At 51.3% G+C, this 19,423-nt stretch overlaps 1 protein-coding gene and 1 non-coding gene across 7 annotated transcripts in view; one reads left to right on the top strand and one right to left on the bottom strand.

The window, feature by feature from the left end:
* The window catches only part of SIRPA (signal regulatory protein alpha), a 43,411-nt gene extending 26,549 nt beyond the window's left edge, over positions 1-16,862 (top strand). For 3 of the 6 annotated variants that reach the window (XM_052650837.1, XM_052650835.1, XM_052650836.1), the window contains exons 4-9: positions 476-796; positions 1,363-1,692; positions 3,455-3,568; positions 6,542-6,566; positions 13,178-13,229; positions 15,730-16,862. In XM_052650837.1, the coding sequence (XP_052506797.1) occupies positions 476-796; positions 1,363-1,692; positions 3,455-3,568; positions 6,542-6,566; positions 13,178-13,229; positions 15,730-15,984 (1,097 nt within the window). In that variant the 3' untranslated portion in view covers positions 15,985-16,862. The remainder of the gene's footprint in view (positions 1-475; positions 797-1,362; positions 1,693-3,454; positions 3,569-6,541; positions 6,567-13,177; positions 13,230-15,729) is intronic. The other 3 variants (XM_052650838.1, XM_052650840.1, XM_052650839.1) reach the window with 3 other exon arrangements.
* On the bottom strand, positions 9,248-9,319 carry TRNAW-CCA (transfer RNA tryptophan (anticodon CCA)). Its single transcript has one exon. It is a non-coding gene; the product is annotated as a tRNA-Trp (tRNA).
* Positions 16,863-19,423: the final 2,561 nt, after the last annotated feature.

Below are 19,423 nucleotides of genomic sequence, written 5' to 3'. Positions count from 1 at the left end.
GTCCCACTTCGTAGATGAGGAGCTGGGAAGTACCACGGTCACATCTCTTGTTGGATGGCCAGCCTGGTTAAGCTTCCGTGTGATCCCTCTGTGCCCTTGCTTCCCTTGCATTCACTTCTATAAATGCTTTCTCTGAACTTAAGTTTTCCAGGAGAGCCCAGCTAGGAATAGCAAATAGGAAGAATGTCTGAGACCAATCAGCACTTTTTGTTCCTGTGCCCAGACTGGTGGGAAATCACCTTGCAGAGGAAAGCAGGTGGACTTTGCACTCAGACCTGGAATGCCATACCCCTGACTCAGTCACCCCGGGGAACCCGTGTGTCTCCTTTAAGATGAGGATGATGGCAGTACCCTCCCAGAACTATTTGAAGAATTAAAATAATAATATATGTGATAGTTCCTAACTATGTTACATATTTTCATTAGTGATGATAATCACAATTGTTTTCAGTGTTTATAAATGTTCCTTTCGTAGCCAAGCCCTCTCCGCCCATGGTATCCGGCCCTACAGTGAGGGCTACACCTGAGCAGACAGTGAGCTTCACCTGCACATCCCACGGCTTCTCCCCCAGAAACATCTCCCTGAAATGGTTCAAAAATGGCAATGAGCTCTCAGCCTCCCAGACCAGCGTGGACCCAGAAGACGACAACGTTTCCTACAGCATCACCAGCACAGCTAAAGTGCTGCTGGCCACGGGAGATGTTCACTCCCAGGTCATCTGCGAGGTGGCCCACGTCACCCTGCGGGGGGGCCCTCCTCTCCGTGGGACTGCCAACTTGTCTGAGACCATCCGAGGTAGATGCCCCTCATGCCATCCCAAGCCCATACCTGCCCCCAAGGCCCCAACCTGCTCCTTCCCCCTGATTTTTGTTCCAGGCCTTGAATTGCCTGGAATCTACTTCCTGACAATCCTGCCCAGTCACCAGGCTCCTAGATGAGCTGGTAACTTATTACTGTTTTCATGGCAGCTGCCAGGTGGATGCCTGTCATGTGCCAAGCACTGTGCTAATAGTTTACCAATAGCTTCTTCAACTACTGAGCACCTACTGTAAGTCAGGCCCCTGTGTGTTCAGTGATTTCATTTATTTTGCTGCAGTTATTATATTTCACCTGCATACTAGGGCTGTGCTTATAGATTGCACACATGGTTCACCTCATAGGAGCCCAGCCTTTGAGCACCTGCTGTGTGCCCTGCACTGTGCTTAGTGAGTTCATTCATATGCAGAGACAGCATCAGAGCTTTAGCACCTACTGCATGCCTGGCTCTGGGTGACTCCCGGGCTGTGCTGAGCGGTTATCCATCTCCTCCCCTATGACATGTCTGTTCCATAAGGTCAGAGCTTCTTCCTGTGCTGTTTCAGTTCCACCCACCCTGGAGATTACCGGACACCCCTCAGCTGGGAACCAGGTGAACGTCACCTGCCAGGTGAACAAGTTCTACCCCCAGCCTCTACAGCTGACCTGGCTGGAGAACGGAAACATGTCCCGAACAGAAGCGGCCTCAGTCCTCGTAGAGAACAAGGATGGGACCTTTAACCAGACGAGCTGGCTCCTGGTGAACTCCTCTGCCCACAGGGAGGCTGTGGTGCTCACCTGCCAGGTGGAGCATGATGGGCAGCCGGCGGTCTCCAAAAACCATACCCTGGAGGTCTCTGCTCCCCAGAAGGACCAGGACACAGGTCAAACCCCTGGTGAGGTCACCACTGCAACTGACTCAGCTGTTAATCTTTTTTTTTTTTCATATTAAAGGTAGTCATTCATACTTTTTATAGAACAATGTCAATAGATATAAAATAGAACTTTAAAGTGAATTCCCACCTCCAAGAGTGACCACTGGTAAGAGTGTGGCATATTCTTTATAGATCTTTTGACATAAATATCCTTGAAAGAAAGAAAGCAGGGAAGGAGAGGGATTGTCCTGCTCATGGTGTACTCTCTCGCTTTCTTCTACTAACAGTTTCTGTGTTCACCATTCCCTGCCCGCCCACCTCTTCCACCTTGCTCTTTGTGAACTGAGCCTGCTCTCCCTGGCCGCCCCACTGGAATCGGGGCTCCAGGCATCTGTGGCTTATCTCAAGTGTGATCAGTGCTGCACTAACTGCCCTTGTACACATTCTGTTACATGCGCAGCTATTTCTATGGGACGATTCCCAGGGAATGTTGCTAGGCCCAAGTGCCTAGATGATGGCGATGCTGCCACCCTCCTGGGAGAATGAAAGGTGTCAGGGTGTCATTGTCTCAGCCTCTGTCCAACTGGTTGTCGGCGTATCTCCCTTTCTTCAGAATGACAGTGCCTGGTTGGCATTTTGGTGCCACTGTGGAATGTTCCATCACCTATACCCTTGTACATAGCAAACCCTTTGAATGGATTAGAATAGAGGCCATTTCCTTCCTTCGTGCATCCTGAAAGGGACAGCTCTAAAGAAGCCTTGGGGTCTGTCAAGTTGCCCTTTGATGCCACCATGAGCCCTTCCCTGGGAGACAGGATGTGTGGATCCACTCTGGCTGTCCGTCTCACTGGGGAGCTTGAACAATTCGGTGCCTATCTCTAGGCTGCTCCACCTGCCCCTGGCAGTGTTGAAGGAGGTGACCCTGGTGACCTCTCAGCTTTGAGTCTCAGCTGCTGGGACCATGGCTGTCTCAGCACTGTGGCTTCAGGACTGGGTAGGTAGTTGACACCCAAGAAATACTTTTAGAAAGGATGAAAGAGTGAGTGGTTGGTTGATTAGTGAGGTGTTCCTCAGAGCTATTCAATGAAGTAGAGATGACTATTGGCCTCATTAATGTAAGAGGAAGCCAGTGCATGAGGGGATTTAAATGACCTGCTCAAGGTCGCTCAGTGAGGGCACTGATTTGAAGCTGCATTTCTGTGGCTCAGAGCCCTGCTCCTGACTGCACACTGTCCTCCTGCGGGATCCCCTCCCTGTGCCTGGTGCCAGCCCCTGCACTGTCTCCATGTCAAGTGTCCTGAGCTCAGCCCTCCTGGGCCTAGGCCCAGGCATGGACCAGCGCACTGCCTCGGGGCTCTGCATGTCCAGTGGCAGGTCACCCTCCTCACAACCCTTCCCTCTGTGGTGTGTGATGCCCCAGCTGCCATTAGGAGATCCAGGCAGACCTGTGTCCCCAGGTGGCCACTCCATGGCTCACTCAGGTGAGGAGGAACGTATGTCTATTCCTCAGGAGGGCAATTCCACCCACACCCTGCAGCCGGGGTTCCTCCAAGGCTGACAGCAATGTTTCCCTCCTGGCACCTCGGCACAGATTTTGCACTGCTTGTGGGTAACCCACAAGGGGAAGTGTGTGCAGATCCATGGACATGCCCACGGGGCCAAAACATCTGAGCCAGATGTTCTCAGTTAATGATGCCTGCCTCGTGGTGAAAAGGGGAAGTGGCTTTTCCTTTTCTTTGTTTTAAATTTTCCTACATGAAGCCTCTATTGTGTGTGGTCCTAGGCCAGAATGGCAACAACTGGAACGGCGTCTTCATCGTGGTGGGCGTGGTTTGTGCCTTGCTGGTGGCCCTGCTGATCGCAGCCCTCTACCTCCTCCGAATCAGACAGAAGAAAGGTGGGTGGGTCCCCTGGTTCCTCCCTGAGAGCTTACCCCTGGGCTGTCCGTCCCAGACAGGGAGGGGTCTCTGCTTTGGGCTACAGGTGGTTTAAATCATAAGGACGTCCAGTTACTCCCAGCAACAAGAAGTCCAGGGGTACCATTGCCTTGGCTGTGCAGCCCCTCCACAGGCTGAAATCTGGGTGGGCCCCCTACCCTGCAGCATCACTGATCCAGGCCTCGCAGTCTCACAGAACCACTGCTGATGTGGGAATCGGGGAGATGCCAGGGTGGCGAAAGGGTCTCAAGGAGGAAACGGTACTTCCCAGGAGCCCCTGGCAGACTTCTGCTTTCCCCTTACCTGTCCAGATTACATGCCCAGCCCGCTGGCAGGAGGCTGGAAGGGAGTGGGGAGAACACCACCACCTGCCTCCCAGGCTGTTGGGAGAATTAAATGAGTAACTGCGGGTACAGCAGTAGCGAGATGCCCGGCGCAATAGCAAGTTCCTGATGCTAGCTCCGGTAATGAGTATTGTACATGAGACCGGAAGCATGAGCCACCTCCCTGGAGAGCTCCCCTCATAGTGGCAAGGTGTGTGGCCTTTGACTGCAGCAGGAGGGTATAAGTTTAAACCCAGGACATTGTGACCCATTTGCACTCATGCGTGCATGTGTGTGTATGTGTGTGTCTGTGTAGTTGTTTCTGTCGCTGGGCCTCTTGACTTTGGAGTCAGATGAACCAGAGTTCCAGATCCTTGTTTTATGCTCTAAACAATCAGTTTGGCCTCCATAAGCCTCAGTTTCCTCACCTGTAAAATGGACGTGGCAGTGCCTGCCTTGGAAGATAGTTATGAAACAAATAAGCTCATGTGCAACAACAGCGCTGACACACTGTCAGACCTAAAAAAATGCATGTCCTCTTTCCCACTCTTGAAGACTATTTTAAGCCAGTGTTTCTGAAACCTTTTTGGCTACAAGTGATAGAAATACATTTCATGTCTCAACCCAATGCACACACACCCCATCTATAAAACTGGAAATCTGATATTTTCCTTTCTGTCATATTTTGGACTATATTCTCTTAAAAATGCTGTGTGTGACCCAGCACCACGTGCCGCAGCCGGCAGAGTGCCAAATGCCGTCCCGAGCTGCATTTCTGCACCCGAACCTCCAGGCAGAGCTTGACGGGCTTTTTGTGCCTCAGCCATACACCCCTCCTGCACCCCCTCTTCTCTGGCCCCCAAGTTTCCCTCCCCGCTGGACTGCCTGGAGCACTCAGCCCTGAGACACTGCCTGAACCTCAAACTCCCATCTGAGAGGGCTGGCATCTCTAGAATCTACAAAGGGTTCTTCCAGGTGATCTGCAGGGTGGTTTCCCTAACATTCCTCGAGCCACCACACAGGCAGGACTCCTCCTTGGATGGGGAAACAGGGTCTCTTGCCCATGTTGGGAGACAAGCCAGCCCTTGGATGGAGCATTCATAGTGCCTGTTCATAAAGCCCCAGCCTCCTTTGGAGCTTTATCCCTGGGCACCATGTTAGGCTCTAGCACATAGGAGCTCATTTCCGTGGGCTTGGGCATCAGCCATCCAGGGTTCTGGAGAAGAAATGGGGGTTGGAGAGCTGCAGACACTGGTGAAGGCCACCCAGCCCTGAATGGTGGGTCTGCTTGTGTGCAGAGTCCAGGTCTCAAATGTGGACTTTAGTGACAGTGACAGCTGGCCCTCAGTCAGCTCTTTTGACGTGCCAGGCACTGAAGTCACCACAGACCTAACTCCACTTTAAAGATGAGAAACTGAGGCACGGGAAAGTTACAGAACTTGATCAGGTCTCACAGCTGGTGAGTGCTGGTGCCAGGATTCACGTGACGGTGGGTCTCCAGGGACCATGTTTGAGATCACACTGCACTTTGCCTCTGCCCTAATGAGACACCCCCTCTCCCTTGTCAATCCCCGGAGTTGTCTACCATCCTCTACCTCATACTCACAGTGAAATATCCTAATTTCAGCTCTATCACTTACCTGTTGCGTGACCTTAGGGAGTCATCCAGTGTCCTTAGTGTGGAATGGAGATGATCAGTGTCCCATCATTGGACTCCCTGAGACGACTCGTGTCCCAGCACTTGGCAGCCCATCAGCCTCCATTCAAATGTTAGATGCTGAGCTGTGCATCTAATGGGTACCACTCACCTAAAAATCCAATACCTGCCCAGGCACCAAGCGTTCATCTGGCAGTGAGAATTCTTGCAGTGTGGCAGCCTCCAGCCTGCTAATATGTGATACAGAGCCCACTTGCCTGTGCATGTTGCTTTTTAATTACAATTTTACAGCAAAATCAGAGTCAAATGGTGGCGAACCCCAGTGGCTTCTTTGTGGGATGCCCCACATCACAGGCTCAAAACCTCTGAGCCAGACAGACCCTTTCTTTCCTCCCATGATCCTTTTTGCGAAGGTGGTAAGATGAAAATGAATGTCCAGCTCACTGTATGACTTAGAGCACTGAGATCTAACCTCGGAGAGGGAAAATGACCCACCCAGGGTCACGCAGCATGTGAGTGGGTGGCAGAAGTGGAATGTGCACTTGCTCCCCCAATTAGCAGTTCTGCCAGAACCTGTTCTCCAGCAGTGAAGGGCCCTGATGGGCACCCAGTCTTGCTGTAGGGTTTCAGGTAATGTGAGTGATGGATGGAAGTGAGGCTCAGCCAGAGGTAGGACAGCTGGCCCTCTCAGGCTGAAGGTTGCTTTGGGATCTGACCTTTGGCAATTCCCAGAAGTGGGAAAGCTGGCAGGCCCAGCTCTTCCTGCTGAAAGACAATGGACCACCCACCCCACTGGGGTGGGCATGGGGTTTCCTGTGGTTTGGAGGATATGATTTCAACAATTCCTCCCAACATCCCTGGGGGCAAGCCTCTGCACCCTCTGAAAAGTAATTATAAAAGAGAAGTGTGTTTCTAAGTTGAATAACTGGCTTTTTTTTTCTTTTCTCTTTCAGCCAAGGGCTCCACTTCTTCTACAAGGTAAGTACGCCACTGGGCTGGAGTGCTTTTGCAGTTATTTGGTTGTTTGCCCCCCAAAACTGCCGAGCAGAATCCACACCCACTGACCCTCACTCCTGTGCCAGTCAGCCTTCCTGTTTCTTTCCTTTGTAAGCTCCTCTCACCAGATCTGTCTTTAATTACTGCCTCAAATGAGGGGATTTTAGCACACAGAGGCACTGATTTCCTGCCCGCTGCCCACAGACAGTGAGACCCTTATCAAACCCTGTTTGGACTGTGGCAGAAACTCCTGCACAAGCCATCCTCAAGTCTAATTGTACACTGTGCTCTTTCCTTTGTTCATTAAGTATTTATGGAGGGCTTTGATACAGGTAGCCTGGGCAGTGCCAGGGTAGGTGGGTATGACAGATGTGCCCGTGCCTCCTGAAAACTGTGCCTTGGTCAGAGGCTAAACCAATGACATTACATCATGAAAGGCACGTTAGTGGGTTGATTTAACGTTTGCAGTGATTTTTGCTGAGTCCCTACTGTGTGCCAGTTCTGTTCTGAATGAACAAGAGTCAGTCTGGACGTTCATGAAGCTCAGATGCCAGTGAGAGAAGCAGGCAGTAAGTGTGGAGGTGAAACAGTCTGTAATGTCATGTCAGGTGGTGACAAATTAAACACAGCAAGGGGGTGGAGATGGGGGCAAGGGCAGGGCCTCTGCTGAAGAGGGAATATGAACAAGGACCTGAAGCTGGGGAGCCATGAGGGGGCACAGGCTGGGCAAGAGAGCAGGCAAGGCGAAGGCTCAAGGTGGGCTGGGAGGACGGGGGAGGCCAGCAGTTGGGGCAGAAGGAGCGAGGGGATAGGAAGGGATGAGGTCAGGAGATGCAGCCCACATGTCTTAGCTGCAGCCCAGGCAGCAGGTAGGTGACTAATCCAGACTCTGCAGCTTTGGGGAAGCACTCCCCCCACCAGCATTCACCCCAGCAGAGTAGAGGCCACACCCCATCACCTACCACATGAATGTGTCTGAGTGGAAACATGAACATCGACTCTAAGTACGATAAATACAAACTATAAACCGCTTCATGTTCGTTCAGGACTGGTTTTGCCATCAAATGGGTTTTGCAGATCTTTTGATTCTTTTAGCACCTTGTGGATTTCAGAATTGCGAAACAGAACTGAGGATGCAGAGTGGAAGCCAGTGTCTAGGGGCTGTGGCTGTTAGGACTCCGGATTTTACTCCCAGATGGATGAGGGGGCATAAGAGGGAGCTGATCTGACTTTGTTCTCAAGGTACTACTCTGACCACACGTGAGGACCAAGCTGTAGGAGGGAGGGTGGGTGGAGGCAGAGAGGCCAGTGAGGAGGCTGCTGCAGTGGTCCAGGTGGATGGCTGTGGCCTGGATGGGTTTAGAAATGGTCAGATTCTGGAGATATTTTGGAATTGGAGGCAAGAGGACTTGCTGACAGATTGTAGGGTCGGGGACAACCCCACAGTTGGGGGAAGGGAGTGCTGTATCTTGTGTTTGGGGGTCACTGGTGACAGGTATGGTGGAGGGCAATTCCAGGCCTGTGGCTGCACACAGCAGGAGCATCTAACCCATCTGAGGGGTCCTGGGAAGCATCGGGCCTTCCTGCCGTACCAGGAGTCTGTGTTATCCCTTGGGAGAAAGCCTTGCTTTCTGCTTTGACCTCTACAGGTGGCTTCCTGCTCTGAGCCCTGGCCAGCCTCCCGGTCCCCGAACAAACAGAGCCACCATTCCAACAAAACCAGGCTCCTCACACCCACAGAGAAATGTGTTTCCTGTTGCCATGCCTTCACCTGCCACACTTCCCACAAGTACACTCTTTCCCAAGAGCAAGGCTTGGCTTTCATCCCTTGCCTGGAACCCCTCAGTGATTCCCTATGGCCCTCTGGACAGTCCAGATGCTCTCCTGAGGCCCCCAAGCCCCTTGCAGTGCAGCCCTGCTGAGCTGGACAGTTTCACTTCCTACCACTCCGAGGGCTCGAATTCTGTGGCTCAGCCTCGGCCCCCACCTCCTCCCTCATGCTGCATTCTCATTCTCCTCACCCTTGTGCTCCCCACCCCTGCTCCGGAGTCACCAAGGGTCTGCACACCTCCAGGGCCCAGCAGTCACAGCAGGTTCTGAACAGCGCCCCTTGGAGTGGTATGACATGGAAGCTAGCGTGGGTGACCCTCCTTTTACTTGGTTGCCTCCTGCTCTTCCTTCTGGGCTCAGCGAGGGCATTACCTCCTCCAGGGACAGAGGCTCCTGCTGGGAGCTCTCCTGGTGCCCCTGGGTTGACAGCCCAGTGTATTCAGGCTGTCTCTGCACTTGTCCCTGTAGTGTGACCCACCCCTCTTCAAGGAAGGGTGGGTTACCTCCCTCATGTTCATTGCTGGCTGCTGCTGAACTTGGCACTGTGCCTGGAATGGAATAGGTGCTCAGTAAAGCTTTGTTGAATGAATAAACGCTACCTCAAACCACTCCAGTAATCCCTGATCTCCAACCTCATGAATCCCTAAAACTCTCCTTGTCAGTGGCTTCACAGCCTCAAATATGGAAGGGGAAGGTGAAGGTGAAGGTGAAGTCGCTGAGTCGTGTCCGACTCTTTGCGACCCCATGGACTGTAGCCTACCAGGCTCCTCCGTCCATGGGATTCTCCAGGCAAGAATATTGGAGTGGGTTGCCATTTCCTTCTCCAAGGGATCTTCCCAACCCAGGGATCGAACCCAGGTCTCCTGCATTGGAGGCAGATGCTTTAACCTCTGAGCCACCAGGGAAGGAGCTCTCTTTTTTGTTTCGTTCTTACTGCTATCACTATTTTTACGTCTTATCTCCCCAATTATACAAAACATTTCTGGAAGAAAAGGGCTGTGTCAATAATAATAATGACAACAGCAGCAGCTAACATTTATTGAGCATTCACTGTGTTCTAGGCACAGATCTATGATTTCACCTTTATTAGGCCTTTGGTGATTTGATTATCACAAAAATCCTGTGATTTACTATTATCCCAATTTAATTCAGCAGAGGTTCTCATACTTGAGTGTGTAGCAGAATCCCTGGGAGGGCTTATTAACACGCAGATTACTGGCCCCTTCCCTTGAGTTTCGGATGCAGAATTTATATTTCTAACAAGCTCTCAGGTGGTACTGACACTGCTGTTTCTAAGCCAGACTTTGAGAACCCCTGCTTTAGATGCTTATTATTGTCCCTATATGTGGTTAAGGAAACTGAGGCTCAGAGAAGTGTTGTGACCTTCCCAAGGACCCACAGCTAGCAAGTACGGAACCATGAGTCAACCCAGGTTTCTCTGATGCTGAAGCTGAGGCTCTGTGTCACTGACCCAGTGCTTCTTGCTGCCTGTTTCTTCTTCCCCAGAGAAGCCAACCATTTTCTGCCTGTTTTGTTTTTTTTTTAATTTTTTGAGCATGATCCTACCCAGGGAGCTGTGAGATCACTTGCTCCCTTTGATCTCTCTAAACCAAAGCGTTAGCTAGTGAGCGGTACTGGTGCTTTTCCATGCAGCTGCTAGCTTCAGCTCGGCTGGCTGGGATCAGACACTTTCCAGAGAATGTTGGCGTGGGTAATAACCCAGCTTCCTAGGAGGGGGAGGGGCAGTGGCAAGAGTTGGGGGTGCCTCTGCTTTGAACTCAAAGGGCCCATCAGGTTGCAGGGCCAGTGGGAGGACTGGCTATTTCTAACTCCCTGGGTTAGGAACGTACAGGAGAACATTGTAATCTTCCCCAGCTCAGATGAGAGGAAGATGTGGCTCTGCTCCCTTAATTGGGCACTGGGGTTCATTCGGTTGGCCATTTGTTCACTTGTCAGACATTCACTGCGTTTATTCTTAGAATAGTTAAGGCTTCCCTGATTCTTTCATTTATTCATCAGGATTGAGCGCCAGGCCTTAAGCTGGGGGGATTGCAAAAAGGAATAAAAAAGACACTAGCCCTGGTCTGTGGCACTTTTGATCTGATGGGAGAGATGCTTGTTCATTCATTCAACAAACATCTCTAGTGTGCTGATGATGCACCGGCCCATTACTAGGTGTCGAGGCTCCGGTGGTAAACACCATTGACCTAGTCCCTGCTCACATGGAGCTCGTGGTCCATAGGGAGGCAAGTTACCATACTAGCTGGGAGGTTAATACGTGGTATGCTACAGGCGCTGACTAACGCACAGGCTCAAAGCAGAGGCGGGAGGTGGGGTGGTCAGGGAAGGCCATCTAAGGAGAGGACATTTAGATGACAGCTGAGGGGCGAGAAGGCTCTAGTCTTGGGGACATCAAGGGCAAGAGTGGACCAGGCAGAGGGAACAGCCAGTGCCAAAACCCCAAGGCAGGAGCAGCTGGATGTGTTCACAGACCAAGGAGGAGGCAGAACGGGGCGGAGGCGGGGAGGGGGAGGGCGAGCAGTGTGGAGTGAGCGAGGGCAGAGACAGAGGACTAGAGCACATCGCGGGGGCCGGGCAGTCAGGACACAGAGATGGATTTCACGGTGTGGTGGGAAGGAATTGAGGGTTTTGAGCAGAAAAGTGACATGACATCATGTATGCATTTTACATGTGGTGAGTGGAGTGTGGGGGGGTGGGGGGGCAGAAACAGAGCAGAGACACCAGGAGGAAGCTCCTCAGAAATTTGAAACCTGGATGGTGGCGATGGTGGTGTTTGGAGTGTATTTTGGAGGCAAAGTCGACAAGCCTTGTGGCGGATTAGACGCGGGTTGTAAAGGAGGAGGAAGGAGAATCGGGGGGCGGTTCCCATTTCTTTAGCTGAGCGCAAGGATGAGTAATAGCAATGCCATTCACTGAGACGGGAGAGACCCAAGGATAGATAGGCATGACAAAATGGATAACTGCTTCCGATCTATAATTATCGCTCTGAGAGAGGAGCCCAGTGTTCTGAGAATGGATTTTGGGATAGTGAAGGTTTCCCTGAGAAATGACCATTTGAAACAACTCTGGGGGAAGAGAAGGAGTGGATCAGAGGAAGAGGCAAGGTGGACTGAGTGTGCAAAGGCATTGGGGCAGACTGATGGGCATTCATTCCAAGTCACTTTTGAGCACCTATACCCATGTGGTGAGGAAGCATGGCAGACAGACAGACATACAAACCGGATGGGAAAATATGCAAGGAGTTTGAAACTGTCATGGACGGACAGCCCAGCCAGCTTAGCACTGTCAGAAGCCATCCCAAATACGTGACAACGTAGTTGTACTGAAAGATGAACAAAGGTTAACAAAGAGGAAAAGTTGTTCAGGAGGTCCTTCAAGGCTGTTGACATGTAAAGTGCATCACATTGAGCAGCGCTTGAGAAATATTGGGTGGGTGGATAAGTGGGTGAATGAGGATGATGGAGTGAATGAGCCTGGGTTGGTGTGAGGCAGGCGGGGTGGTCAGTCAGGACCAGACTCCATGGGACTTACAAGCAGGACTTACAAGCAGGTTGAGGTGTTGGACTTGAACCAAAGTCGGTGGGAACCCAGACAGGTTGGAAGCAGGAGGGGCATGGATGGAGCCGAGTGAGCAATCTTCTCCAGACAGCGTCCCTGCTCCCAGAGGGCTGTTGCTGTGGCCACGTGGGGCCCGTCATGCCCCAGAACTGCTTTCTGAGCCAAGCACTCATGCCAAATCCATTAATAACCCCGCTGCCAAGCCCCATTGCTCATTTCTGACATGAGCCAGGCTAACGTCCCCAGAGTGGCTGGCTTGAGAATTTACACAACTGCTGGATCAGAGGCTCCGGTCTACTCACCACCTTGACTGTGACCCTGCAGTGAGCCAAGCCACAGCCTCCAATTACAGAATCAAGTGCATGAACGGCTTCTTTGATTGATCAGAACACATGGCCCTCCTCTTTTCTTTTCTTAATGATAAGACTTAGGTGTGTAGAATATAGAACATTAGGAAAACATGGGAAACTAAAAAGAAGAAAAAATACCACCCCAAGACCACTGCTGTTAGCATTTTACTATATTTCCTTCCAGTATTATCCACACATTTTTCATAATTGAGATCATTCCACAGAGAATTTTATGCTTATCATTTTAATATAATCATTTGTAATTAAAAAAAAAGAAAGCTTCCCCCATAAACCTCTTAAGTCTTTATCTACAAAATCTATCCTGATTTCCTTAACCAGTCCCAACTGGTGGAGCTCTGAGATGTAAACCTCCCTCTCCCAACTCGTTCTGTGGTAAATGCCTTAGAGCATAAAGCTTTTTCTATATTTTGAATACCAATACCCCCAAATGTGCAATTATGAGTCAAAAGATGAGGACACCTTCCAAGCTCTTGACTTTGACAAGCTGTTTCCAGAGAGCATTATGCCAGTCAGCCCCTCTACCAGCAGTGCATGAACCTGCCAGTCTCACCGCACCTTCCCCAGCACCAAGTATTACAGTTTTTAAAGATCCTTGATGATAAAGTAGGTTAAACAAACAAACAAAAAAAGTAGTGCATTGTTGGAAAGTCCTTTGGTCCAAACATGTGATCAGCAGTTGTGTTTCTGCTGGGAACGGCTCATCCATGTCCTCCACCCATATAGGAAGTAGAACCTAAATGTTATTCTTATCCATGTGCATGAGCACTAGAGATAGTGAGGGTATTTTTATCTGTGCGTCTCTTTCCTTTTTAGGCTGCATGAGCCCGAGAAGAACACCAGAGAAACAACTCAGGTACAGTCCTTGGTGAGATGCCCTTCCTGGGAGATCGGTGGTGTGATTTCCTTGCATCAACAGGAGTCGCAGATCCTGTTCTAAATTAAGACTTCTTCACCAGGGTGGGTGGGTCCCGGGGGTGGATGATCCTTACATTCATTCCTGAGTCCTCCACTCCTCTCCTCCCTCCCCCTTCCCCCATCCTTCCACCCACTTAACACACACCACCACCACCACACACACACCCCCAACCCTCTGCCCTGGCTCCAGCCTGGAGAGTCTGCCCCAGCCTCTCTCAGTGCCAATCACCGTACAACTTGGAAGGGCACCATCCGCCATGTGTTCTGTGTAAATGGTGCTGCTGGAGTTGGGCTTAGTGCTCTTCACACCATCCGGCCTCCATGCCTGTGCCTGGCCAGCCCCTCTACCAGGAGCGCCCTTGCAGCCCTGTGTCTCTCACATGCGGGAACACAGCACTGCACTGCCTTTGCTGATGGGAAGACCCCATGTCATTTATCACCTCGTGCAACGGCGCATGCCCCTGGAGCTGGCAATTCCACCCCAGCGTTATTGAGGAGGCTTTGCAGTCACCATGGTTGGTGGCCTGTTTCTGAGAACTCTGGCCCTGTCTGCACTGGCTGATGCTATCAGACCTTGGGAGGCAGAGGGCTCCTCAGCGTCTTATAAGGAGACAGGCCCAGCCCTGAACCTGGAATGAGAAAAGCCAGCTGTCCTTGACATTTCCCTGGCAGTTGTCATTGCTGTAGCTGTAATTTGTTGAAGAGAGCCAGGCTGGCAAAATGCACAATGTTTGTAGGCCAGAACTCTGCCGACTCGGTGCCAACTTCCCCTCCCCCACCAGCGACCATAGGCACAAGCTCAGGCAATGATTAGAAATACAAGATAATTTCCAATCATGGGTCAGGAAGGCTTTTCCCCAGTCATTTTACTTTCTGGAACTTTAAAAGTCAAAGTTCTTTCTGCAGTTTTCCAGGGAAAGAATGATGGTGAAAAGAGCTGGTCACTGAATCTTGTACAGAATTTACAGTCAGTCGGGACTTACTGAGCACCTACTATGTGCCAGGCCCTGGGCAGTGAGCAGGGCTCTTGTGAGCTCGCAGTCCTCTAACTAGGACTCCCAGCCCAGGGCCAGCCCTTACTGCTGGCATGGGTTTCCCAGAGAGAAGTGAGCAAGCATGCAGGGTTGAGGACAGGCGCCATGCGGTCAGACCACAGCTTTAGAGGCCAGCAGACCTTGACTCTTTTCTAGCTGTATGACTTTGACCCAGTTATTTCACCTCCCTTGCTATAAGGTTCTTCACCGTGAAGTGGGATAAATATGTTGTGAAAGCACCTAAATCAGGTGATCCACGTGAGAGCAGGGTACTCATCAGCCGTCAGAGGTTATTGTTGTGCGTCAGGTGGGATCATGGGTGTTGGTCACTCCCCTCTACTTCCACGGTTAAGCTGCTAGGCACAAAGAAGCAAAGTGTGTCTTTTGTGATGGGTAATTTCAAGATGGCAGTTGTGAGTGATAAGACAGTCACATAGGAGCAGCTCAGGTTTGCCAGGTGGTTAGGTGATTGCTGACATGTGCTGCACATCCACGCACCTGGCATGAGCCAGGCTCTGTCCTGAGAGCTTTACCTGGACCACCTCGTCGGATCCTCCCATGACCATGGCAACAGATACTATTATTAGACCTACTTTAAAGATGGGGAAACCAAGGCCCAGAGAGGCTAAGTGAACTGTCCAGTCCCTCCTCCAGAGAGAACAGAACCAGGATTCACACTCCGACTTCTGCCTACAAAACCTTTGCCTCCTGTTAACTGCTGGCCTCATTCTCACAAACTCCCATCTTCTCTCCCCCCAGTCCCCAGCCTCACCTAGAGTGGGGCTGGAAGAGTTGCCATCCATTTATTCATCTGCCACTCATTCATTCATTCATTTAACATTGATTGGTTTTTTTCTGTGCCAGCCTTGATTTTTGCATCATAACAAATGCCTAGTGAATACTTGTTGAATAAATGAGTAAATAAATGAATGTCCCCACCCACTGGGGATCAGCATCTACTCACACCCCTGGACAGGCACAGACGGTCCTAGCTAAGGGGTGGGTGCTGTGATGGAAAAGCACCGAGGGAAGTGCAGAGTCATGGTCCTGGACCCAGCTGAGAGGAAGGTCTTAGGATGAAATTGACAGGGTGTGTTGGGTTTCATTACAAGGAGAAAGGGGGCTGGACTTTCTCAGAAGAGGAAGGAGCATCCGGAAAGGCAGGCAAGAACTTCAGGAGGGGTGACATAGAGGCAGAGCTATGAAGTGACCACACTGACATTTAGCAAGAGCCTTCGGGCTATAGGAAGAGGCTGATTGGAAGGGCAAGGCTGGAGACAGGTGACCTCGGCTGGAGAAGAGGGGACATGAATTAAGGCTGAGCTAGTGGAGGCCAAGAGGAGACAGAGCGTCCGGACTTGATTCCAGTGGTGACTGGCAGGGGCTCCAGAATGACCTCCTCTCTATCTCATTTAGATCCAAGACAACAATGACATCACATATGCAGACCTGAACCTGCCCAAGGGGAAGAAATCAACCCCCAAGGCCAATGAGCCGAACAACCACACGGAGTATGCCAGCATTCAGGCCCGCCCGCCACCCGTATCTGAGGACACCCTCACCTACGCTGACCTGGACATGGTCCACCTCAACCGGACCCCCAAGCAACCGGCCCCCAAGCCTGAGCCATCCTACTCAGAGTATGCCAGCGTCCAGGTCCAGAGGAAGTGAACAGGGCCGTGGTCATCTCTAGGGTCTGTCCCCATGAGCCTTCCTGTCCCACACGGAGCAGCCGTGGTGAGGACAACCAGCCCAGTTCCTGGGGGGCTAGGGTGGCAGAGGCCCTGGGACCCAGAAGTGAGGGTAGCTCTTGTCTCCTCAACCCAGTTGGCTCACCAGCATTTCCAGGGTAGCCATGACCCCTCCCATGTGGCCACACTTGGAGGCTGGTGTTGCCAAACCAGGCGGGGAGCCGGCCTGGGAACTGGCCAGAGCCACTGTGGGTGCGAGAACTCTCACACCTCTGTCCATCAGCCGTGGGTCTTGGTCACGGTCCTGGAGACCCCGATTGCCTCCTTGACGTTCCGCGGCTTGATCTTCCAGAGTGAGGAGGGAGAAAACATACCTCCTCCTCCCCCCGGCACTACCAGCTGGGGCTTTGGGGAAAGCTGTCCCCTTTAGATTGAACTGCCTGTCCATGGGGAAGCTGGACCCACCTCCTGAGACCTGGTGCAGTGGCTGCCAGCAGTCCTGGCCTCCCCCGACCTGGAGTGACCGGCCACAAGCCCTGGGGAGGAGAGGACCCTCTGAGGAACTCCTCCACCACCAAGGACTGTGGGACAGAAACACCCTTCCTCCTCGCAGCCCTCGAGACCTAGAGGACCCGTCATCTTGACTATGACGCTCCATGTGGCCCCACGTCTCCTTTCCAGACCTGAGCTCGCTTCCTCCAGCAAGCACTAACTCACAACATCTCGCTGTGGACGCCTGTAAATTATTGAGAAACGTGAAATGTGCAATCTTGAAACTGAGGTGTTAGAAAATTTGATCTGTGGTGTTTCGTTCTGTTTTTTTTTGTTTTTGTTTTTCTTAAAACAACAGCAGCGTTATCTTGGCTCTTTGTCATGTGTTGATGTGCGTGGTTGGTCTTGCACAGTCTGAGGATGAACGGTCGGTTGTCCTGGAGAGAATCACTCATGGCAGAAACTGAGTTCCTCCCGGTCCCAGAGGCCTGAGGGTGGGGCAGACGGTTCCAGGTTGTCTGCTCCATGGAGACACTTAGCCTTCCCTCCACGTGGCTGGTTCTTCTGCTTCCCGAGCCCCCAGTGTGGTAAGTCTGAACCTGCCCTTACTTCTCCAGGCTGCCTCCTCCACAAGGTCTGGTCGAGACCTTATGCCTCAGTCTGCTTACCTGTAAAGAGGGGGGGAGGAAAGACGCTGTCCCTCCCCTCCAACTCTCACAAGCACTTTAGGGCCATGCAGGGTAGGAAGCTGTGCCTGGCTGTCCCCCACCCCCCTTCCCCCACCATTCCAGCTCTCTGAAGACAGAATCTTCCATTTCTGTTCCCAAACCCTATTAGGATCAAACTGGAATAAATCAAAGACAGCCAGGAGGCCTGGACATCTATGAAGCCAGGAATGACCCACAGTCTGTCTCTCTGTCTCAAGAGGTTGGGCAGAGGCTCTGACCCCATTACCCTCAGAACCCTGGCCCTTCCAATTCAGTGTGGCAGCCCAGCTGGGCCCAGGGCAAGCAGGTGTCACAAGCCCTGTTTATTCAGTTTTCCCGTGTAACTGATCCACTCTCAGAGCTGATATGCTAGTCTTCACTGCCCCCTGGGTTTGGCCATTGGAGGCCCAAGGGAGTCCTGGCACAGGCTGTCAGAGCCAGAAGCTGAGCCATCCTGCCCATCAGCAGGTCCTCCAGGTGGAACCCTGTGAGGCCAGCACAGACCTGCCTCTTGGGAACACTGAGTTGTATTACACGATGGCATCCAGGAACTGGCTGAGCCAGCAGGCCATGTGAGCAGCTTTGGCCCCACAAGCCGGAGTTTCTCTGTGGCATCTGGGAGCTCAGTGTCCCAGCCACCTGGCTCGAGCTACTTCCAAATTCCATAAGGTTGGCTTGTAAACCCTGGTCTCCCTCTCTTTTACCCAGAGAGAGCACACGTGTGTGAGCACACACAAGCACACACAGAATTTTAAAAGAATGTTTTCTTGGTGCCACTTTAATTTTATTTTGAATTTTGGAAGAGGAGTAAGGAATGAGGCCAAGGAAGTCATGTAGTTTAGACTTAGCCTGGCAGCCTGGAGATTCCCATACCTTGTGTATCGAACCCCAGGAAAAGGAAACGGTCCAAACAACAGTACGGAAGGAGAATGGTTTCGGGAGTTTATTTTCAGACTGTGGGGAAGGAAACAGGCCCCATTTTGTATATAGTTGCAACTTAAACTTTTTGGCTTGCAAAATATTTTTGTAATAAAGATTTCTGGGTAACAACAGCCCCTTTGGATGTTGAGTATCCTTGTCTCTGTGAGTTTGTCCTGTCCACATGAGCTTGGGAGAAGATCGCCTGGGCCCCAGGGCTTGGAAGCAGCCTCAGCATTTGGGCCTCTCTCTGGGGCTTTCCAGGTGGCTCAGCGGTAAAGAATCTGCCTGCCAGTGCAGGAGACACAGGTTCTATCCCTGGGTCAGGAAGATCCCCTGGAGAAGGAAATGGCAACCCACTCCAGTATTCTTGCCTGCAGAATTCCATGGACAGAGGAGCCTGGCAGGCTACAGTCCATGGGGTCGCAAAGAGTCAGATATGACTGAGCAAGCACACATGTACACTTGGGTTTTATAGACACAAAGACTTCGTTTCCCCTGGTTCATAGGGAGTCAGTGTAAGAAAGCCCAAAACACCCGCTTGAGCAAAATTCCAACAGAAAACCAAGTTTGAATCCCAGATCTGCCACTTTGTAGCTTTGAGAACAAACCACTCACCTCGCTGAGACTCAGGGCAGTCATCAGCACAATGCGGACAGTAATACCCTTCCAGGGTTAGTGTGGGCATTAAAGGGTTGGCACATGGCAGGCCTTCGCTGAGCATTGGCCCTTTCCTTTCTGCCCTAAACACTGCACAGAGGGGACTGGTTGCCCCTCACTACCTGTAGGATTTTGGACAAACGGGTCACCCTCTTGGGGCCCCACTTTCCTCCTCTACCAAATGAGGAGCCAATGCTTGTCCTAGACTGTCCCTGCCAGATAATTCATGTCTGGTGCTAGTAGATGCTCAATAAATGTTGATGTACCCTCCATAAGAATATTAACAATATGAATGACAGTTATATAATGATGTCAACATAGCATTGATAGTCAGTGCTTACTGTGCGTTGGCCCTGTACGTTGATTAACCCTTTCATGCCTCACAAGTCCAGGTAAACAATACTGACCTCATTTTATACAAAAGGCACAGAGAGGTGATGTAACTGATACAGGGTCACACAGCTAATAAGTGACATTGCTGAGACTCAAACTGCAGCTGCCAGCTTCAGAGACCAACTTCTAGCCACTGAGTTAATAGCATCACATTACATATTAGCACTGACTATGCAAAATTATTAGCAATTATAAAAGCCAATACCTGCTATGGTAAGTAGTATGCCAGTGCTTTGTAATTATTAACTC

This window comes from Budorcas taxicolor, chromosome 13 (assembly GCF_023091745.1).
Source record: "Budorcas taxicolor isolate Tak-1 chromosome 13, Takin1.1, whole genome shotgun sequence".
Lineage (NCBI taxonomy): Eukaryota > Metazoa > Chordata > Mammalia > Artiodactyla > Bovidae > Budorcas > Budorcas taxicolor.
Note: the sequence above shows the minus strand (reverse complement) of the source record. Positions and strands in the feature narration are given on the sequence as shown.